Below are 24,224 nucleotides of genomic sequence, written 5' to 3'. Positions count from 1 at the left end.
GCACGGATCCTTAAACGTTTCATCTTCGATGAACTTTGCAATGTGGATACTGTCTCATGGATTGCTATGTTCTTTGGGTAAACAGACGAGGGGGTATCCCATTGAGTCTATAAAGTTCTTTTCTGATGGGAAATGGACAGGCATATATAGTTCCTAATTCAGCTACGGTAGCAAGTGCTTCTTTCTGCTTCTGCACGGTTGAAAGACTCGAATCTGGGCACGTCTCTTCAGATGCTTGGGATTAGGCTAGGTCTAGAAGAGCTATGCCGGAGTAATGAATGCACTTGTTGATATGCAAGGAGGAGGTATTTCAGTAGCACTGTCACAGACTCAGCATTGAAGTATTGTTCCCTCCTTGAAACATTGTACATGTATGGTTGATATGCTAGCTCGAGCTGGAAAGGCTGAGGTGGCCTTGGAATTCATAGAGAGGATGCCGATGCAAGAGACGTCAGCATGTGGGGAGCTTTTCTTCGTGGTTGCAGACTCCATGCAAGGTTGGAGTTTGGAGGAGTGGCAGCGAAGAAGATGATGTAGTTGCAGCCTGACATTTCCAGATTACTATGTTCTGATGTCCAACTTGTACGCTTTAGATGGGAGGTGGGATGAAAATGCCAAGACCAGGGAATTGATGAAGGAAAAAGGGCTGATCAAGTTACCAGGATGTGACTCCATTGTAAGGGATGGTGGATTGCATTCAGTTGCCTTGAAAGATATATGTTCCCCACACATGGGAATGCATCACCAAATTTAAAAGGTTCTCTGGAACCTTTGGCACAGTGACTGGTTCTCTTATGGACGCCAGTTATCTTATAGACAACAGCTTTCATGTTAACAATGTCGCATTCAGCTTTCACTACTGGATGCATAAACATCTTGTTTCAATGCTCCCAATACATTTGGAACTACCAGCCATGTTCAGACAGGATGCGATGAACCGAAGTGTCCCTTACGGGGTTGCCCCAGAAATCAGAGCAACTTGAAACTCCAAATCAATAGAATGCAATGATTTCCATCAAGAGAGGACGGGCTTTTGATAGTCAGGAGATCTGTCATGTGGCAACACCTGCTCGTGTGATGATAGCATTGTAGCAGTCCTTCGTGAAGAGGCAAAGAAGAGAAAAATTATCTATCAAAACTAACCTCATTTATTTTGGATAGGTTTGAAGCTTCGAATTTTTTCTATCACATGATGCTTTATCTACTTCTAGTATTAGCCGATCTTGGAGATATGGAAAAAAGCCGGTGGATGCATGGGTTTGTGGAGTAGGCTGTGCGGCAGACGCAGATATTTCCTATTAGACCCTACAGATGTGAGCAAATTTATGCCAATCAACATTGCGAAGAGGGTTTCTCATCAGATAATGAGGAAAAATTTAAACCTCATGGATGGCATAGTGATGGGTTATGTAAATTAGTAATGCAGATGTGATCTTACATTGTTTCAGCCATGACGTTAAACAGCAGAGAAGCTCAATCCAGTATGCAGCACTCCCATAGCTGGAAGTTTTTCTGAAATGAGGAAATTTCTCTCAAATATCTACTAATTCTAGTATAGAGGGAGATCACTGTCAGTAGTTTATTTACAACTTCATATTCATAATTTGAGATGCTTTAGATATAGGCACTGCTGTATCCAATAGTATGATCGAATGAGAAACGATATTGGGGAACACGTTTGATAAACATAAGTGCCCCTGTATATGCTAACATCAAGTTAGTAGAATGTAGTGTTTTATCTTTTCTAAACCAGTTTTGTAATACTCAGTCTCAATGGAATTAATAGAGCTGTTTCTCAGAAAATATTCATCTTCCCTATTGGACAGACCCTGGCTTGAACTTCCTTCACTTGTCTTCTGTTATAGAAGTCTGTTTTAGCAAATCATATGGCTCAAACCTCGGTTTCTGTACAATATTATGTAAATGTATACTTCAGTTACATGAGATCATTTAGATACAGCTCATCGAAGATTCTTACACGTGTGAAATTCATTATTATGTGGGGGTACATTATGAAGTTCTTACTTTGTGGAGCAGATGAATATTACAACCATCTGTCTCAATAATTTTACAACAACAGCTTCCCCACATGAAATGATGCAAAATGATTCATATCATCGATCATAATTGTCAATTTCACAGGAATATGGTGATCATGACTTTGATATTTATAGGACAATTAATGAAAGCACAAGTCTTATTAACCCCATGTAGAACTGTTGCCTTCTTGTTTTGCCAGCATATAAGCCCACTATTTATCCAATTCTTCTCTTGTTTTAGATTGTCAGTGTCCAGGAGAAGACTGCAAGCTTCTATAACTGGTTGAAGGCATCTCTATCAGTGAATATTAAGCCACCTCTATCCTTCGGAAATGCTGTTGTAGTTGGTTTAGCTATATCGTTTCTGCTCAGTGATTGACAAGAATCAGGATCTATCTCAGATACCTGAAGTTCAGACTTACTGCTCCCAACAAAGGATTTCTGAAATGAAGTCCAACAGACGTGCTCCTTGTCCATGCATAGTCTGCATCATTTATAGCTTCATATCTGCTGCATTTGTGAATTCTCCCAAAACCATTGCAATCGATCCATCTTATTCCTGTTCACTCAAGGTCATATTGATCTATCTTATTCCAGTATGACCATAAACCGATTTTGCTGATTCAAGAATCTTAAATCACCTCCAACTTGAAGTAGGATTGACAAAATAAGTTGTGTAAAAACTCATGTAAAAATGCCACCATATGCATATGTATAACACAACTACATTTTCAAAATTTAACAATATATTAAATAGATAGACACCCTTCTTTTATTAGTTTGAACAATGTGAATTGCCTGTAACACTTTCAAATGCAAAATTTCCAGAGCAGAACATATCTGCTCTGCAGCCTGAACTCACAACTCGGATCATTTAAAATTGCAACAGATCCACCAGAGCACAACAACATGACTTATGCATCACCAGAAATCCCCACAGGAGCATGCCCCATCTTTAAAATGGTGGAACCTTGTGGCATCCCTCACAATAATCAAACGCTGAGTAATCCTTGATATGAATTTGGTTGCAGTATGACAGTCTAAACACACCCTAAGGTTCTTGATGATCCTAATCTCGCTCCCTGGCTCAGTGCTAATAAGCCCAAAGACAATAGCCAGCTTCTCACTATGAACCTTCACCATATGCTCCTTCTCTTCCTCCTCCACATCATATAGTGCAACATCAGTCTCTGCACGATACCCTGCCTCAACCATCTTTCCAGTCAGTTTATCCAACATCGAATAGATCAACACTGACTGCGGGTGAGATCGATCACCAGAAGTAAAAATATGCACCTCATCTCTAATCTCAATCAGAGTGCATCCAGGTGTTTTTGGCAGCTTTCTACTCTTAGCATCTTGTTGTCTCACCATAGCTGCTTCGGGGTAATTACGATTAGCAGAATATATGTTAGAGAGCAGAACATAGTAACTAGTATTCTCAGGTTCTAGTTCAAACAACTTCTCCGAAGCCAATCGAGCAAGACTAGTTTCCTTGTGTTTCATGCAAGCACCAAGCAAGGCACCCCAAACACCAGGACCAGCACTCTCGGGAACTGTCTCTATAAACTCAAGGGCCTCTTTTAGTTGCCCAGCTCGTCCAAGGAGGTCCACCATGCAAGCATAATGCTCTGGCCCAGGCTTAATTCCATGGTCACATGTCATGGACCAAAAGGCAGCACGGCCCTCTTCAACCAATCCCCCATGGCTACATGCATATAAAACCGAAAGGAATGTAACTCCGGTGGGAGCAATACGAGCATTTAGCATCTCCTTGAAAAGCTTCAAAGCTTCAAGGCCTTGACCATGAAGGCCATAACCCAATATCATTGCATTCCAAGATACCACATTCTTCTCCACCATACCATCGAAAATTCTTCGAGCTTCCATGATGCTCCCACACTTTGCATACATGTCAATAAGAGCCGTCAAAACATAAACATTAAGCTCAAGATCCTCCTGGGTGATTATCTGGTGGACCCATTTCCCCAAGGTGAGAGCTCCAAGCTGAGCACATGCTGAAAGGGTGCTCGTGACCGTGATTTGATTAGGTCGGACATTGAGATCTTGCATTTCACGAAACAGAGAGATTGCCATCTCCGTCAATCCATTTTGGGCGTACCCCGATATCATTGCATTCCAAGAAGCCATGCTCTTCTCTGGCATTGCATCAAAAACCTTCCTTGCAGCTTCCATGTCGTTCAATCTACAGTAGACGGTAGTAAATGCGGTCGACACTGGCGAATTCAGATAAAGCCCAGATTTTATAGCAAAGCTATGAATAGATCGAGAAAGGGATTCATGCTCAAAGGGACTGGACACCGGAATCAACCCTACCATGGTGCTTGAATTAGGCCTCCCTCGAAAAGCTAGCAATTCCCTGAACACGTCCACAGAAGATCCAACAAGCCCATTTGACGAGTACCCAGATATCAACGCATTGCAAGCTATCAAATCCGGCTCATCAATCTGTTCAAACAAGAACTTTGCAGCTGGGATCTCACCACACTTGGAGTACATGGAGATAAAACCAGTCACGACATGGGAATGGAATGCCAAGCCCGATTTCATACCTAAGCAATGCACCGTCATTCCCAAGATCAACTCTTGGAGCTCCGCGGCAGCTGGGAGGACCACAGCCAGGGTCGTGGAGTCAAACCGCGCACCAGTCATCACCATTTGCTTGAAAACCCTTAACGATCTCAAGAAAGCGCAGTTCTGAACCAACCCAGATATGAGGGTGTTCCATAACACGGTGTCCGGGTCGGGAACTCCATCGAATACCTTCTCTGCGGCCGAGACCTGGGAGAAATTGAGGTAGAAGTCGGTGAGGGCGGAGCCGACGAAGGGATCGGCGGCGAAACCATCAATGATGACGCGGGCGTGGAGAGCGCGGCCGGGGGCGGGGGAGAGGAGGGAGGCGGTGGCGGAGGCGGCGAAGGCGTAGGTGAAGGAGTCCGGACGGAGGTGGTGGTGGGCGCGGCGAAGGGAGGAGAGGAAGAGGAGGGCGGAGGAGGGGGGAAGGGAGCGGAGGAGGACGTTGAGGAGGAAGAGGTCGGGGCGGGGGACGGAGGAGAAGAGGCGGAGGAGGTGGGTGGGAGGGGAGCCGAGGTCGGCAAGGCGGTGGAGGAGCTTGGTGGTGGTGACGAGGTCCGGATGGCGGCCGGAGAGGATGGCGTGGGCGAGGATCTGGTCGAGATGGCGGAGGGTGGAGGCGCCGGAGATGAGGTCGAGGTAGAAGGATCGCCGGCGGAGGCAGAGGGAGGTGACGGCGGAGGAGAGGTAGGAGGGGCTGCGCCAAAGCATCTACCCATCCAGTCGTAGAGTTCGGCGGCAAGGAAAGGAGGCAAAAGGCGGGAGGACACTCGAGGTCGAGGTTTGCTCCTGAATTATAGTGACTATCGCTGGATGCTTACATTATTTTTGTGATTTTATGCAAGTTATTATTAATTGTTTTTATAATTTCCTTTTTTAATTGGAAGAATAATTGTCCAAGGCTTTTTTTTGGAGGGTATAATGGTCGGTCCAGTGTTGGACCGGACTATAAGTTTTAGTCTCTGTTGACCCTTTTTGTAGCAGCCGGTCCATCCCGATTCTGCCTTTCAATTTGAGACGAAAATAGCTCTCTTCCTCTCACCGATTCGGCTTCATCTCTTTTCATGTTTCACTCCTATCTTTCCACGGATATAGCTCTCATCGTTAAGACTTCATCTTTTCCCCTTTTTGTAATCCTATCTTCCCACGAAGTTTGCCATCTTCCTCGACCGATTCCGCTTGATTTTTAGTCCCCTGTTTCAAACCCTAAGACCTTAAACTTTATCCCACCGGCAAATCGCTCTTGTTCCCTTGTCCTGTTAATATGTTCCTCTCTCGACTCTATTTTTCGGCAGATCTCCGACTGCGAGTTCTGAGTCGACGGCATTTTGTCGAGTCCCATTCCAGAAGCTATCCTTGGCGCTCGCGACTTTGCCCTGATAGTTGGTAGCCGGCGCTTCGCTCGACATTGCTTCCCAAACCTTCTCTGAGGCATATTTCTAATCCTTCGACGGTTTGTAAACCCCTGCATCATACTTCCTCGAATTGTTTTTCCTAACAACAAACTGTTCTATAGTATTGTAGGGCATTTTTTTAAAAAATGTGCGAATGCTTAGGATTTGAGAAATTAACAGACAGAGATGCTGTGATAGCAAAATGGAGATTTTTGTCTTGAAAAAGTCTGATTATTTGGTTCCATTTATGTTCATTGTTATAGTTTTTAAGATCATTCATTATTCCATCTATGTTTTACTCAATTATATGTTTCTATATTTGAGTTGATTTTATTCACAATTATTGTTTGAATATATTTGTGTTGCAGACATTTTAGATGGCTTCAATTCAGACTAGACGCAAAGCACCTGCTGTTGGCCCAAAAAATATGGTCAACGATAGGTGTTACTTCAGCCATTTTGTCAATTTCATCGTCACCCTATGTCTCATGAACAGAAGGTTAGGATCACCGGCACACCTTTTGGGCATATGCTCGGTCTTCCATATATTAAACAGAGTAGGCCTGTCCTGGACACTCTGCTCTCCTTCTAGGATGATGACGAGGAGGGTTTTTGGTTTGGTAAGGTTCTAGTGCCTTTTGTAGGGAGTGATTTTGTACTAATCCTTCGTTTGAGTGCGACGGGCGATGAGGTAGAACCGCATAAGAAGGGGAGGATTACGTCTGACCTCATCATCCATTTTTTTAGAGGGACCACAAAAAAGCCAATAGAAATGCAGTTAAAAATAGATTAAAATTTCTTGTTGAAAAGAGCAGACAACAAGATGTAGAGGATTTCACAAAATTATGGGTTCTATTTCTCTTTTGTGACTATCCTCTTTCCAACTATACACTATTATGTTCCTAAGGCATTATGTTCATATCTTGATGATTTAGACCGCTGAGGTTCATATAGTTGGGGTCTTGCCGTTTTTGCTTTTCTTCGCCAACAGATACCTAGTCTAGCCAACAGTATGAGGTCAAGGAATATCACCGACAAGGAATCGACTAGATATATGGATGGTTGCTGGTCGCTTTGGTGGTAAGCATCTTAATGTTTGTTTTAAATTTCATTGTTAAGATATGTATTTACCTCTAATTTAATGTTTACATTGATTTTTTACAGGCATGAGCTGTTTAACATGCGAACAGCCTTGTTGTAAGCCAGCGACCACCCTTCATATATCCACGCCTCCTGCATTGGAGCAATGCCCCATTCCCTCGCAAGGTGGACGTGATTGCCAAAATCATGAAGAAGTTAAAATGATATCAGGTTTGAATTTTTATTTCTTACATCGAAAATAATTTAAGTTGATGCCAAACTTAACTTAAGTTTTCGCTTGCATCAGGTAATCAAGAAGCTAGAGCCTAGAGAGGAGGAGTTGCACATTCTCTCGCGAGGAAGGCCACAAGTGATTGCTCCGATAGAGACGCGAAGAGATAATGCACTGCAAAAGGGTGTACAAAAAAGTTACAATGTGTGTACAAAAAAATTACAAGCATTCTAGACGTTGGCACGTACCTTTCAATTGGCAGCACACACTTATATACATATTGAGGATCCTAATGTTATTTTGATGCTTACAAAGCCATTGAGGCTATATGGAAGTGCTAATGCTATTAACTCAATTAATCCAGTACATAAGTGAGTAAGGAAGAAATATTCGATACATCATTGATAAATGACACACCCTCGATACATTCACGATACATTAAGAATATATGGTCAAAACCACTCTCAAGAAATGATAACGAGAGAAAATTTGTAATAGAAAATGGTAGAAAGCTCAAGAATTCATTTTGGCAAAGTTTCACGTTAAAAATACCTAAAAGGGCAATTCAGTAATTTCTATTGTTAAGGGTTTGAAACTTTATTGTGCCATGCATCATAATTTGCTTGGAATATCATATTGTTGTTTCAATGAGCATAACTAACCTTCAAAGTGCAGCAAAGTGTGGATTGAGTCGACCCCAAGGATGATTGGGTCGACCCCGGCACATCAAGAAAGCATTTGGCACACTTCTGCAAAAATGGCACAGATGAACAGTGAGTTGGGTCGACCCAAGGAAAGCATGAGTCGACCCAAACATCAAGATCCTCAAACAACTCAGAAAATGGTTCTCTGGATTTACTGAGAGGGTCGACCCAAGAAGAAGTTGAGTCGACCCAAGTAAACCTTGAGTCGACCCAAAGAAAGGCTGAGTCGACCCAAGTGAAGAAAGGCTGAAATTCAAGATTCTGAATTTCCTGAGGTTGGGTCGACCCAAGAAAAGTTTGAGCTGACCCAAGGTTTGAGTCGACCCAAAGAAAGGTTGGGTCGACCCAAGGCAACAGAAGGCTGAATTTCAAGTTTCTGTGTTTTCTGAGAGGGTCGACCCAAGAAATGGTTGAGTCGACCCAAGGCAAAGTTGGGTCGACCCAAGGACAGGTTGAGCCGACCCAAACACGGGCTGAACATAACGGCTAGTTGTGCAGAAATGCTTTTTGGACTCCCAACGGCTATAAACGGCTAGTTTCTTCAATCCAACGGTCAGAAAGGACTATTTGGAGGTTGGAGAAGTATTTAAGAGGGAGTATTCATCAGAGGAAGCAAGCTTGGGGGGAAAATACATCAAGTGCATTCAAGAGAGAACCCTAGCAAGGCAAGCTTCATCCAAGTGCTTCATTCAAGAATCAAAAGAAAGGGGTTGAGCAGTTTCAAAGAGGCATCAAGAGCTCCATCCTCCCTTGAAGAAGTGAAGCATCCTTGACAAAGAAGAGCAAAGCCACTTCAAAGCGATAAATACTTTCTAACTCTTCTTTGTAGTTTATATTGTTTCATATGCTCATTTAGGAGTTTGAATCTTTCTTTATGTTTGTCAAACTACTTGTTGTAAGGTTTGTTGGTAAGCCCGTAAAACCAACATTGTAGGTTGTTGGTAAGCCCGTAAAACCAACGTAGGTTGTTGGTAAGCCCGTAAAACCAACGTAGGTTGTTGGTAACCCCGTAAAACCAACATAGGTTGTTGGTAAGCCCGTAAAACCAACGTAGGTTGTTGGTAACCCCGTAAAACCAACATAGGTTCTTGGTAAGCCCGTAAAACCAATTGTGAAGGTTCGTTGGTGAGCCCGTAAAACCAACATAGGTTCTTGGTGATCCCGGAAAACCAAATTGTAAAGGTTTTGGATTGTGAGCCCGGAAAACAATCCTACTGTAATCCGAGGGGTTATAGTAAAATTCCCAAGGGGACGCTTGGGGAGTGGACGTAGGTGCCTTGGGGTGCACCGAACCACTATATATCGCTGTGTTTGTGTTGTGCTTGTTCTTATGCTTATTCTTGCTTTATCTTTCATCTTTACTCTAGTTTAATTCATTCAAGTAATTTATGAAAGCATTCACCGCTCTTAACTAAGAAAGCATTTAAAGCACCAAAAATTTAGAAAAATCCAATTCACCCCCCCCTCTTGGATTGTCACCTTGGGCAACAAGTGGTATCAGAGCAAGGTGCTCTAATAGTACCCATTGATCTCACAATCAAGAGTTAAAGATCATGACAACCCAAGTGGGATGTTCTATAGGAGAGGGACAATTAATTGATAGACCACCTCTATTTAATGGCACAAACTACACTTATTGGAAAGCTAGAATGAGGATATTCATTCAAGCTTCAAACTATGAATTATGGTACATCATTACTAGAGGCCCTCACTCACTCTCTCACACTATTAATGAAAAAGACTTAGCACAATTGAATGCTAATGCTATGAACATACTATATTGTGCTATCCATGAAACTGAATTTAATAAAATCTCTGCATGCTTATCTGCTAAGGAAATCTGGGATACTTTAGAAAATATTTATGACAATATTCAGATTAGCTCACATGTGCTTCAATTACATACTAACAGTGAGCCTGCAGAAAACGATGTTGAATCTCCCAATCCGAAAGAAAGAACAACAAATGAAGAATTCGGTGATGAAAACAAGGATCCATACCCAAACACCGAAAAATTCAAAAGCTTCCTAAAGACAAAGAAGAAGAGGAAGCAAGAAGAAAGGAAGAAAGAGATAAAAAGCAAGAAAGCCTTGATCAAGGAAGAGTCAAGCAAGAAAATGAAAGTGAGGAGCAACAATAATGATACTAGCTCCAAAGAACTACAAGAGGTAACTAACTTATGCTTTATGGCACAAGAAGATAAGGTAAAATCTGAATCTGATTTCACACCTAATGAATTTCAGGAAGAATTCTCTTATGATGAACTATTAAATGCTTTTCATGATTTGTATGGTGAATGTAGAAAATTAGCTACGAAAAATAAAAATCTTAAAAAGCTAAATCTGGAAATGACAGAAGAAAGAAATTCTTCCGCTAAAATGAGAGACAAATTGAATTTTGAGAATGAACATTTAAGGTTAAATTCAGAAGAATTAATTCAGAAAAATCAGAATTTAATTAAAGAAAATCAAAACTTAAGTAAAAAGGTTAACCAACTGAAATCTTTTATTAACAAATTCACTGTAAGTTCAGAAAGATTAAAAACAATGTTTGAAAGCCAACATGCTGATTTTGATAAATCAAAACTTGACTGGACTTCTTTACTTAACAATAAACCCCTAAATAAAAAGATAATCAATTCACCAAGCAAACCATCAAATAAGATAACTTGTTTCAAATATGAAAAGAATAGGCATAAAAACTTTACCTATTGTTTCAATACAAGCAAGTCAAATGATAAAATTATTACAATTAAACAGATTTGGATTCCAAAAGGAACCATATGCACTAACTCCCAAAGACCCAAGCAAGCTTGGGTACCTAAAATGAAAAATTGAGATTATCTTGCAAATGTGTCAAAGCAGCCCTTGAAACTCATGTGAAACTCTTAATTGGGTGCCATGGCACGTGACTTATAAATAAATTTTATTTCATCATTTGTGAATGTAATTTAAATTGTCATTTTATGTCTTGATATGCTTAACTTTATAAATTCAGTTAGGCTATTGAATATTTATTAAAATGCCTTGTATGTATGACAAATCTTATCTACACGATCTTAGCATGAAATTTTCTAGTGCTTGCATGATGATAAGAAAACAATGAATGAATATGTATAACTTTTTCCTTCAAGTTTTCAAAATCTAAATTTTCTCTCTAGTATAAATGATTGATGCTGATTTCATGCCTTCATGTTAAAACTTCATTGAGCATAATCTTTGTATCCATGATTAATATCTTTCTCTAAAATTATCTCAAATTCTACTGATTAATTGTAACATGTCATGCTTAACTTGATCATAAAAAAAAAATCTTTTAAAGCATGAATATTAATTCTTTTAAACTATCACTCATAAGTCAAAATAAAATCCTAATTGCTCTAAAAGTAGATTGCTCAACTCCCTGAAACATGATTATTAGTGTTGAAAACTAAATCATAATCATAATTTTTGATAGAAACAACTGTTTAAGATAATTTGATTAAAACTCAACTTGTATATCTTATTGATAATTATCTTAAGCAAATAGAATCTAAGCTAAATTAATTCTGAAAATAAAAAATTTTGATTTGACCTTGATGAATCCTTCTATTGCCTCACATGCTTGTCCTTGAACCATTTTACTTAATGAAGTTATCTCTTTAGTTCAAGTGACTTGTGCTTGCTTATATTCAGACAATCTCTTGAGAAAAGTGACTTAATATTCAATTATTGTCATATCTTATGTTGAGTCATCTAGCTAAGAAATATATTGGATGAATGTTTTGTATCTTGAAGAAACTAATGACTTTCCTTCAAGAAAGAAAAAGATTTCATTAATGATACAGGATTTATGAGCAAGAAATTTCAACTTGAAGGACACCTCGATGAAAGATACAATAAACATTCCCTTGCAAACAAAAAAAAAGAGATTTTCTTCAGCCAAGGGTGTAAAGAATCTAAAAGGAATTGGGCTTGAAGAATGCTAAATGCCTTGGTAATCTAAACCCTTCTCTTGTGAGTTAGTTGAGCAAAATTAATAGTCTAAAATTATATGGTAGCATGATTAAACATTTAATTGCTAATCTTCTTGATATCATGCTTCATTCTCATGCTAATGAAAATTATTTCATGGTATGATTAAATTGAAGTTCACTTTTGCCTGTATAATGCATAACCATGAAATACACAAGTTTATGCCTCAAGTTTCTAATTCAAAATAACTTGTGATAAGCTATGAATCATTGGGCATAATGAAAATGCTGTTTGCAAGATATATATCTATATGCAGCATATTAGATTAATTCTGCTCTTTCATGTAACTACTTGAAAATAACAAAAAGAGAGAGATATAAAGAAAAAGAAAATGAACATTGCTCAGAAGAAGTAAAAGCTAAGTAAATACTCCAATCTTAAGTAAAAGCAGCGCAAGCATAATATATTCAGCATATTTGTGAGACTCGTGTGAACATTCTTTTGGAAGGGATAAAATCCGTAATTAATTATATTTAACTAGGGAGAGTTTGGAGTGAATATCTTGTTGCTAAAGAGAACAGTTTAACATTTCTACATTGCTCATTATAGGGATGGTGCCAATGGGGAGGCTAGTGGTAGTACCCGGCACTATTTGACCCAACTATTCGGTGTAGGGCATATTAGGGACGGCACAAGAGGGAGGCTAGTGGTAGTACCTCGTGCCCCTTCCAACTCCACCGGATAGGGAGCAAATAGAATATAGAGCATAGAAAAGTAAAACCGAAAAATAAATGAAGATAATCAAAATGTTCATTGAATGGTTAAAGAAAGAAATTAAAAATTTGGGGAATGAATGATAAATAAATGAAAATATATAAGAAGGTTGTGAAAAATCAAATGAAGTTTCAATCACTTGAAAACATACCTTAAGGATAAAATCAGTGCTAAATTGTATTTAAATAAAGAAAATTTTATTTGAAAAGAATTGATTTTGATCCATGACATGCTTGTTATGTTTTGCATACTTTGAATTATATGTTTTCAATATTCAGTTTGAAATGCTCCATGCTTGAATAATTTGATTGAAACATATTTCTACCAATAGCAAATTTGTTTTTCTTTTTATGACGCTCATAATTTGGAATAGGCTTTAACTTTGTATACAAGTTTTTGCTTCACCTTTGACTTCGAAATAACTTGTGTTCCAAAGCCTAATGAAAACTGTTTTTACTTGTATTCTATACTCATCAATGATATCTTGGATTTCTTTTGTACTCTCTTGATCAAAAACAAAATTTCTTATTAAATTGGTTCCAATGCTTGAGTGTTACATAAGAATTTTTTTTTCTAAAAATATTTTAGATTTGTCGTTCATGATCATCTTTGAAATCTGAAAGTTGAATATATTTATGACAAGAAGAAGAAAACGATACTTCCATTTTAATAAATATCATCTGAAAAATAAAAGAAAAGAATAATCCGAATTTGCAAATTAGGCAGAATATATTGATGCTAATTTATCTTTTAATTTGCCTAACATTAATACATAATGTCCTCCAATTTGTACCAAAATTCAATATGAATTACAAAGATTCTGGATGTGCTCTAATATTTTTGAAATATGTATTTTCAATCTTATTAATTTAAGATGAGCTACAACGTAGAAGATGCATATCTCAAGTTATAATCTTGAAAGCTTCTTTGAAAATTTTTATGAAATTCAGAATCTGATGAAGGCTTAAACTTAATTTAAAATATGTTTACTGTCGTATTTTTGTAACCTTCATTATATGCTTCAATGATTACATCATTTTGGGGAATAACTCAATATGATTTCTAGATGAAAACTATGGTTTAAGAAAAATAGAATTACTTTTGATATCTTGATTGTTTGCTCCGATACGCATCTGAAACATATCATTTTCTATCTTATAAGTTTATTATAATTGGTCTGAATGATGTGTCTTTTGATGATCTTGATTGCAAACAAATATTTTTTAATATATGATTTTATTTTGATATTGAAAAGATTTATTGTGCTTCATATATACATTGCTGAAAAACTTTGATTAAGAAATTAAGTTCTATAAATACATATACTTCAATGATCATCTATATATTTTTTTTCTCTCCTACATTATTAAAGACTTCCATCAAAAAAAATATATGTATATATATATTATTAAAAGAGTGAATGATCTTAAGTCTAGAAATATTTCAGCTCACTCAAATAATTCTTAAAAGAAAGAAAATGTAAATACTTTTGAAAGAATTTGAGCTTCAAATGAATCATTTTTTGATTAATATTGCAGTACATTTTCTCAAAGATTAAGAGGAAGCATAACTTGTTCTTAAAAGATTAAAAAGAGTGGTTGCTATAAATTTTGAATAATTCTAGATCACCCTACATTCTTGATATCATAAAGTTTCAGTTTTATTCACGTTTATCATTAAAATCTGAAATTCAACAAAAGATAAGAATAATTAAAGAAGAATGCATCTTTTAAGGGGGAGCTTTAGATATTCAGTATCTTACCCTAAAGTTACTTTAATTTGATGCATACCTTGAATTTTATGGATTGATTAATTAAGGAGGAGAAAGAAAATTTCAGAGGGAGAGATTATATAGAAATTAATCGTATAAATTCGCATCTAAAGATGAGACAAAGAACACTAAATGTAAGGTGGTATTAAACTTAGTGCTTCATTGAATATCTTTTGAAAGTTGGATTTCCATCTATATTCATCGTTAAATCATTTATTTCTGAAAATTAATGGAAAAGGATTCCATCTGTCTTAGTATCGAAAATTCATCTTGGAATCTACTTATGAGTTCTTATTGGCTTGCACTTTAGTGTTTCAATCCTAAGCCAATTCATTTTAATTGATTTTGATGCTATGATCTTTAAAGAAGTAAAATAAAGTCTTTAAAAGAGCTCTAAAAGAACTTTCAAAGTCTTGAATTTTATGTATCCTACATTGCATAAATTCATGTTTTGGTATCTATGCCCCAATACTTTTATATCATGAAAGAACTTTGAAGTCATTAAGAATTAAGGATTCAACATAATCTTATATTTTTCGAGTATATAAGTTTTGATCTTTATCTGCTCTTATATTATACTCTAAAAATTAATTAGATTGCTCTCATCTTGCTATATACTTAATATATTTTAAAAAAAAAAAAAATGTTGGATTTTCATTTGTGCCTTTCCTTGAATATTATTCTTGATACTCCTTGAAACAACTTGGAAAAGATTCCATCTACACTTGATTTGAAAACTATCTTTGGAATCTACATTTAGAGATATCTTCTGGCTCACATATTAAATGTCTCATTTTTAAAGCCAAACTTTTCATTCTTGATTTTGATGTGATCCAATCATAATTTTAAAACTATCTTAATTGGTTCTGATCTATACTCATTTTCTTGCCCTGACATTATTGCTTTAAGTTACGTGATTCATATGCTTGCAATAATTTGACATCCATTGAATGAAATATTGCCTTGTGCTTTATGTTTTGAATTGAATATAAATCAGCTTAGATTGAAAATATGTTGAAGCTGATTAACTCTAAAGCATTATCATGAAGTGTGTTCTTAAAGTATCTCTCAAACTTTGTATTTGTTTTGACTTATATTTGCTCTTTGTAGTAGCTTGTATTTCTTCTCTAAAACATAGTGCTTTTGGCATAGACAATGTTTCTCTTGAGTCATGATCTTTGTGATTGTCATAACAATACTATCCATTGCCATTCATTCTTTTTGATGATGACAAAAAGGGGGAGAGAGTATAAGAGAAAAACTAGAAGCAAATTCTATAAACAAAGACCGTATAAGGAAGAAAATATAAAAGGTATATATTGTATACTTACGGGGGAGACATGTATTATACACTAAAGGGGGAGACATTTAACAAAGAGAAAATCTGAATCTGGCACATAATCATAGAGATTTTTCTTGCCTCGATATATAGCTTGAAACTCTTGCTTTAAGGGGAAGCAAAGCTAAAATTCATTAGGCATTCTACTTGGATAAGATAGGGGGAGCTTTTGGTTCATTGATACATTCTCTAAATTGGACTATTTGAAACCATTACACCAAAAGGCATTTTCTATACATTAAACCTTGCTTCTCACATGAATATCAATTTGCTTATACTCAATGTTTTGTAATCATCAAAAAGGGGGAGATTGAGGATCCTAATGTTATTTTGATGCTTACAAAGCCATTGAGGCTATATGGAAGTGCTAATGCTATTAACTCAATTAATCCAGTACATAAGTGAGTAAGGAAGAAATATTCGATACATCATTGATAAATGACACACCCTCGATACATTCACGATACATTAAGAATATATGGTCAAAACCACTCTCAAGAAATGATAACGAGAGAAAATTTGTAATAGAAAATGGTAGAAAGCTCAAGAATTCATTTTGGCAAAGTTTCACGTTAAAAATACCTAAAAGGGCAATTCAGTAATTTCTATTGTTAAGGGTTTGAAACTTTATTGTGCCATGCATCATAATTTGCTTGGAATATCATATTGTTGTTTCAATGAGCATAACTAACCTTCAAAGTGCAGCAAAGTGTGGATTGAGTCGACCCCAAGGATGATTGGGTCGACCCCGGCACATCAAGAAAGCATTTGGCACACTTCTGCAAAAATGGCACAGATGAACAGTGAGTTGGGTCGACCCAAGGAAAGCATGAGTCGACCCAAACATCAAGATCCTCAAACAACTCAGAAAATGGTTCTCTGGATTTACTGAGAGGGTCGACCCAAGAAGAAGTTGAGTCGACCCAAGTAAACCTTGAGTCGACCCAAAGAAAGGCTGAGTCGACCCAAGTGAAGAAAGGCTGAAATTCAAGATTCTGAATTTCCTGAGGTTGGGTCGACCCAAGAAAAGTTTGAGCTGACCCAAGGTTTGAGTCGACCCAAAGAAAGGTTGGGTCGACCCAAGGCAACAGAAGGCTGAATTTCAAGTTTCTGTGTTTTCTGAGAGGGTCGACCCAAGAAATGGTTGAGTCGACCCAAGGCAAAGTTGGGTCGACCCAAGGACAGGTTGAGCCGACCCAAACACGGGCTGAACATAACGGCTAGTTGTGCAGAAATGCTTTTTGGACTCCCAACGGCTATAAACGGCTAGTTTCTTCAATCCAACGGTCAGAAAGGACTATTTGGAGGTTGGAGAAGTATTTAAGAGGGAGTATTCATCAGAGGAAGCAAGCTTGGGGGGAAAATACATCAAGTGCATTCAAGAGAGAACCCTAGCAAGGCAAGCTTCATCCAAGTGCTTCATTCAAGAATCAAAAGAAAGGGGTTGAGCAGTTTCAAAGAGGCATCAAGAGCTCCATCCTCCCTTGAAGAAGTGAAGCATCCTTGACAAAGAAGAGCAAAGCCACTTCAAAGCGATAAATACTTTCTAACTCTTCTTTGTAGTTTATATTGTTTCATATGCTCATTTAGGAGTTTGAATCTTTCTTTATGTTTGTCAAACTACTTGTTGTAAGGTTTGTTGGTAAGCCCGTAAAACCAACATTGTAGGTTGTTGGTAAGCCCGTAAAACCAACGTAGGTTGTTGGTAAGCCCGTAAAACCAACGTAGGTTGTTGGTAACCCCGTAAAACCAACATAGGTTGTTGGTAAGCCCGTAAAACCAACGTAGGTTGTTGGTAACCCCGTAAAACCAACATAGGTTCTTGGTAAGCCCGTAAAACCAATTGTGAAGGTTCGTTGGTGAGCCCGTAAAACCAACATAGGTTCTTGGTGATCCCGGAAAACCAAATTGTAAAGGTTTTGGATTGTGAGCCCGGAAAACAATCCTACTGTAATCCGAGGGGTTATAGTAAAATTCCCAAGGGGACGCTTGGGGAGTGGACGTAGGTGCCTTGGGGTGCACCGAACCACTATATATCGCTGTGTTTGTGTTGTGCTTGTTCTTATGCTTATTCTTGCTTTATCTTTCATCTTTACTCTAGTTTAATTCATTCAAGTAATTTATGAAAGCATTCACCGCTCTTAACTAAGAAAGCATTTAAAGCACCAAAAATTTAGAAAAACCCAATTCACCCCCCCCTCTTGGATTGTCACCTTGGGCAACACATATCTCTACATATCATTAATTCTTGGCAGCACACACTTACAACCACTCGGCACACATCTTTCTTGACTTGGCACGCACCTTTCAATTGATGGAAAGTTGTTATTTCTATATGGCACTCAATCTATCCTGTCTCTAACCATTATTATTTTGCCGTAGCACAAACTTACAACCATTTGGCACACATTTACTTCCATTCAACATGCACTTTTCACTTGCCGGCATACACTTAGCTCCATATGGCACACACCTATCTTCTCTACGCACATCATTAATTGTTGCTAGCACATGCTTACAAACATTTGGCGCACATATAATTTCATTTGGCATTTAGTTATACATACACTTAGTTGGATAATTCTTTTGTTTTAGTTACCTTCATCCAGCCATAGCGAACCACATCCAATGAAAAGCATAGAGAAATGCATGAGATTGGTTGAGAGGTGTTTAATAACACATGGCTTTGGTTTACAAGACCCTGAAACCGTTGGGGATGACGAAGGGGGGGATGATCGCCCTTTGGTCCTGATAGATAAGAGGTTGTCCAGAGTCGAAAAGGTCCTCCAAGATAAGGGTCTCCTGTCGCATGACCAACAAAGTGAGCATGCGACCGGTTCTACTGTGGTAAGCAAAGTTTGACGAATTATTAACTCAGTCTTCTTGTCGAACTTGTATTTTTATATGAGTTAAATACAACACATTATCAGGTGAGGAAAGAGAATGCTGCAGTTGGTGAAGCTATGGACCAAGCTGCAGTGGAATTAGAGGATATGCAACATAGTGCAGATGTGGTGGAGGTTTGTAATTATTTCCTTCTGGCATTTTTTGATTTTAGAATTGTAGTGTATATCGTTATTACATAAAATGCATATTCCTATCAAGTTATTTGGCCCCTGATTGTCCCATTCGAGAAATTCAAGAGTGTGCACAACAGACGCCTAATAGTGTGGACTACAGGGTGTATGTGCTCATGTTTGCAGAGGTATTGATACGTGGCACTTGCAGACCATTGCAGGAGGAGTTCAAGGATCCCTCTTTATACAGGAGCTTGGTTGCAGGAAAAATTTTGTTAAATAATCGTTGTATTACATTTGATAGGTTCTGATCATGGTACGATGAGAAGTCAAAATAGGCATAGAGATTAGAGCCTTCAGATGTAAAAAAATATAACATTTTCAATTTCTGTGTAATGTAACATTGAGACAAATATGATGATTAAATTGAATGATTTTTCAACTGTGTAATTTGCCTATCTCTCTTTGCTGTCGTGCTCTAAATTGGATGCCATGATATTGCGTCTATGTAATTTGCTAAATTTAATATGTGCCATGCCGTGCCATATTCTCATGATCGTGCGCTTTGTGATCTTATGTAATGAAAGGGGGTAATGAATTGCTGCTGTGTCTAATAACTGTGTGCATTTTTCCTCAACTGGTTTCTCGGTTTTGGCAAGCTGTGGGATCGTATTATGAAGCTTGGAGGATCAGGTGTTTCCTCTTCAGATGACTATAGATGATGCCTTCTTTCTGCTGCTACTGGTATTTTGCCTTTGTGTGATTCTTTGAATGAGATGAAGACCTACTACTCTGTTCTTCCATGGGGGCACACTAACTGTGTGCAGGTTTAATTTTATGTGTTAAATGCTAAATTTTGCACCAGCAAGGTTTCAAAGAAGAAGAACATTTGCATGCATCACATTTTAGTCAGACAGTTTCATGACATTAGAATTTGTTGAAGCTTGTGACTTCCTGCCATCACTTCACTGTGTGCCATGCTTTCCCATGGTATGCCAAGCTGTGCCATGGTGTGCCATGGTTTGCCATGGTTTGCCATGCTGCATTATTTTGATTTTGATACTGATTTCCCCTAATTACCAATTTCTTTAAGTTGGAAAAGCAGGTTTCAGATAAAGTAACAACCAGCTTAGCAGTCCTTGAGTGTATGGTACAAATATGCAAGCAATTGCAAGTGAAATGCACAAACTCAATATACACGAGGTCATTCTCTTTGTAAATGTAGATATAAAGTTTATAATTCTTTATCTTAGAAATCCATTATGCCTAGATCCAAATGCAACATAAGTGGCAGAATCAACCTGTCATGCTTCCATTGCTATTTGCTCTCTAATACCTAACCTTTCAGATTAAGTCAGACTTATTTTACGAGTTCTTGGAGCATTCCTTCCTCACATATATGTAAACTTGATTAATTTTTCCTGAGCACTCATAATGATGCTCATTATGAATTGCTGGCATCAAGATTTTTGAGGTTTGAATACTAAATGAAGCCTCTAGCATTTGAATATGTATTGGAGAGGCTGCCATTTGGTTTTTTTCACTTCTTCAAAAGTAACTGTATACAGCAATATGCCTCTTAAAATGAGCCAAGCATTCTCATGTGGCACTCTCATCACACAAGTAATTCCCTAACTCAAATCCATAAATGGACCAAAATTGTTCTAATGGCACACTGAATTTTCTAAAATACAAGGTGCCAGTTGAACCATTTTCCTCCATTTTGGGATTTTAGTTAGGAAATTTGTTTCAAAGCCAACACAACCTTCTGAGATAGACTTCAACAAGTGTGTTCCAAGCAAACATTGTTGTGTGCAAACATTAACAAATTGTGTGTCAGGCTTTTAGAAGTGTGTTCAAGCATACTTAAATGTGTTCCAAGCATACTTTATTGTTTGCATACAATTTTCAATTGTGTGCCAGGCTTTTAGAAGTGTGTTCATAGCATACTTAGATAGTTAGATGTGTTCCAAGCATACTTTATTGTTTGCATAGAAGTCTCAATTGTGTGCTAGGATTTTCCGTGCATAGTATACTATGTGCAGAAAAGAACTCAATGTGTGCTTGGCTTTAGACAGTGTGTTCGAAGCATACTTAAATGTGGGCATTGAACACTGATTTGTGTGCCATTATTTTTAGTGTCTTCCAAGCATAAGTTACTGTGTGCAGTGATTTACTAAATGTGTGCCAAGCTAAACTTCAGGTGTTCCATGCATAACTAAATGTGTGCACTATAGTCTGAAATGTGTGGCAGTCTTCGTTTCAAGGCCGACGCAAACTTCTGAAGGGTTGATGACCAAGGGAAAGTAGACTTATTAATCATCTCTGAATCTATTGTTAACTGTTTGTTGCATCAATAAGAATATAACTGAGTGTCTTGATGTTTGTGTCTGAATTTATGCAATAACAGCAACAATAACAGTGTACCAGTTCAACCATTTTCCTCCAATTTTGATATTTGAGTTAGGGTATTAGTTTCAAAGCCAATGCAAGCCACTGAAGTGTACACCAGTATGGAATGTGTGCCAGAATTTAGAAATTGTGTTCGAAGCATGCTTAACTGAGTACCAGGAACTTCCATTGGATTTTAACAGTGTGCCATGGTGCACCATGTTATATTAACTGTTTTCAGACTTATAAATACAGTGTTCCAGTATCAATAAACGGTGTGCTAGTGTTAATGTGTACTGAGAAGTACTGATGTCTGACAAGCTATATAACCTGATAATGAGCCATGGATTGTAAATGTGTGCCATGGCAATCAATGGTGTGCCAAGGGTTGCTTACTAACTGCTTACTAACATTCGGTATAGAGACACAAAAATCTGAATTTCTTGATGTTTGTGTCTTATATTTATGGAATAACAGCAACAATAACAGTGTGCCGGTGCAATATCTGAACTTCATATTTCAATTCAATAAAATCAATTGTGTGTACAAAAAACTTCCACAAAAAAAAAAGAAGCACATGATTATGAGAAAAATTAAAAATTCAGATCTCCATACATTAAAACAAATCTCCAAAATATTTAGTCAGTGGTCTCATTACAAGTTCTTCTATTGTGCCCAAGCTTCCTGCAGCGTCCACATTTTATATGACGTACTGACTCCTCTAGCGAAGGTCTTCTCTTCTTTTTAGGACTGCATGGACGAGTCTTTATGATAGGGGGTAGAATATGAATCACATCTGAGGCACTATAGGGCTCCTCGATATTAGGAATTGGACTAATTACTTCAGCATATGTTGCTCTATACTATTCAGCTTGGAAACAATTGTCAGTGAAGTGGTACAACGATCTACCAGCCTTCTCAATGCATGTGCATGCATACTTACATGGCATGCGGAAGATTCGCCTTTCGCCGCAAGAGCAATTGCTATTCTGGAGGTCAACTTTACACGAATAGTTTGTATCCTTTACGTCATATATCATTATGTTTGTCGTAAACACGCATAATCTCCGACCGTCTTTTGCATTTCTTTGCAATACTTTCTCAGGATCAGGGCATAGTTGTGTTTGAATATTGTAACCTCGATTACGCCATTCATGCATTAATGTCATTATTTGAAGCCTAATATGGTCAATCATCTGAGGCACGGGGAGATGGCGAGCCTCCATGATCCAACTATTGAAACACTCCGTCACATTAGATGTCATAATACCCCATCGTGGACCGGAAAATACTGCATTTGCCCAATGCTCCGAATTTGCATGTAGGAGAAAAGTTCTAGTCCTTGGAGCTTCAAATGTAAGCTTACTAATTTATTTATGGAAAACATTCAGCCTTGAAGTATATGCAGCAATATTTAGTAAATCAAGCAGCATCTTTTTCTCACTTGCACAATAATGGACAAGCACCTGCATTAACAATAATCAAAGGATGAGATCTATAGCATCCTAAATTACTTAGTTAAATTATGGGTTGAAAATTCAGGATATGACTATCCATACCTGATTCTTGAAGTTATCTTTCACGTTACGGAAACAATATGAGTGATAACTACTAGGAAAGTACTTCGGCACTGATTTAATAATTTCTTGATGTCTATCCATCATAAATGTAAACTGCTCACCATGATAGTCACTACAATTATGAATTGCTTCTTTCAAAATCCGACAAAACCATTCCCAATTATCATCAGTCTCTGTATCTACCACACCATAAGCAATAGGAAATATACCGCCGTTTGCATCTTTGGAAGTCGCGCCAAGTACTACACCTCCATCCTTATGCTTTATAAATGTTCCATCCATAAAAATCAGAGGTCTACATCCTCTTATGAAACCCATTACTGAAGCATGAAATAAAATGAATAAGCATCTGAATCGACCTCCAATGGTTTCATACTCCGCTATGCTGCCGGGGTTGGTCTCAATAATGGCCTTGCAATACCAGCGTATCCGATCATAAGATTTTGATCTGTGACCATAAAGGTCCTTCATAGCCACCTCCTTCCCATGCCAAACTTGATGATACGGCAATTCAACACCATATTCTCGATGAATATCCTTTACAATATCAGTCGGCCTATATAACGGCATATCTTGAAGTTTATCTTTAACAATATTTGAAACCCAATGTTTCGAAGCCTTAGGATGCGACCGGACATGCAACCCTCCGCCACATGTATGCTGACTGTTCAATTTTTTAATTGCAAATCTTTCTTGATTTCCAAGTCGGGAAGCATGGATTCGCCATTCACATTCTTCGTTTGCACATTCCACGGTCACTCGCTGAGGATTGTTCTTCACAAACACAAAATCTCTATAATTTGCAATGCAGAAGTTGCGAATCGCGTCGCGAAGAGTTTCCACATCATTGAACTCCTAACCAACGCCCTCTATAGAGGTTTTCCAAGCATCCAGAGAATTTTTTTGACTAGCTTGCTCTTCGATTGCAGCTTTTGTTTCTTCAACAACTCGATCGAAATTACTTGAGCTACCATTTGAAAATTTTCTAGATCTACAACTACACTCAACATTTTGGGATGGACCACTAACCCTACAATAAGTTAAACAAAGATTCAGCAAGCTAACTAATAAATTTGTGCTTAACATGCACAAACTAACCAGTGAAATATGCAATACAACAAAGATATAAACTAAGAATATCAAAATAGAAATAGATGCAATTATCTTGTGCATTACCTTATATCAATTACTACATCAGCTGCCTCGGTCAAGCATGGAATATGACTAACAACCATCTCAATCACCGGCGCATTTAAGTTGACATGTATTTGATGCATATTCTGAACATCCTTATCGTTCAGGAGCGTAACAAGCATTCTAGACTTGTTTGGAATATAATATTTAACTTCTACCAT

The 24,224-nt window shown here is 37.7% G+C and overlaps 2 protein-coding genes across 2 annotated transcripts; both read right to left on the bottom strand.

Annotated features, from left to right (window-relative positions):
* Nucleotides 1-2,095: 2,095 nt before the first annotated feature.
* LOC103707467 (pentatricopeptide repeat-containing protein At4g30700) lies at nucleotides 2,096-5,415 on the bottom strand. The gene has a single exon (XM_026804787.2). It carries the CDS (start codon nucleotides 5,343-5,345, stop codon nucleotides 2,961-2,963), a length of 2,385 nt encoding a protein of 794 aa, XP_026660588.2. The 5' UTR covers nucleotides 5,346-5,415; the 3' UTR covers nucleotides 2,096-2,960.
* A 17,244-nt stretch (nucleotides 5,416-22,659) lies between these two features.
* LOC103699943 lies at nucleotides 22,660-24,224 on the bottom strand. Its single transcript, XM_039119515.1, has 5 exons — nucleotides 24,046-24,224; nucleotides 23,968-23,999; nucleotides 23,832-23,899; nucleotides 22,849-23,724; nucleotides 22,660-22,755 (listed from the first exon to the last, which is right to left on the bottom strand). The coding sequence occupies exons 1-5, from the start codon at nucleotides 24,222-24,224 to the stop codon at nucleotides 22,660-22,662; spliced, it is 1,251 nt and encodes a 416-aa protein (XP_038975443.1).

Source organism: Phoenix dactylifera, unplaced genomic scaffold (assembly GCF_009389715.1).
Source record: "Phoenix dactylifera cultivar Barhee BC4 unplaced genomic scaffold, palm_55x_up_171113_PBpolish2nd_filt_p 000564F, whole genome shotgun sequence".
Lineage (NCBI taxonomy): Eukaryota > Viridiplantae > Streptophyta > Magnoliopsida > Arecales > Arecaceae > Phoenix > Phoenix dactylifera.
This window is presented reverse-complemented; position numbering and strand designations above follow the sequence as displayed.

Excerpts from the sequence above, each read along its gene's own strand:
- LOC103707467 (XM_026804787.2), bottom strand. The coding sequence starts at position 5,345 with ATGCTTTGGCGCAGCCCCTCCTACCTCTCCTCCGCCGTCACCTCCCTC.
- LOC103699943 (XM_039119515.1), bottom strand. The coding sequence starts at position 24,224 with ATGGTAGAAGTTAAATATTATATTCCAAACAAGTCTAGAATGCTTGTT. Across the intron at positions 24,000-24,045 it reads GATGTAGTAATTGATATAAG|TTTATATCTTTGTTGTATTG; the intron begins GTAATGCACAAG and ends TGATATTCTTAG. Across the intron at positions 22,756-22,848 it reads AAGATAACTTCAAGAATCAG|GTGCTTGTCCATTATTGTGC; the intron begins GTATGGATAGTC and ends TTGTTAATGCAG.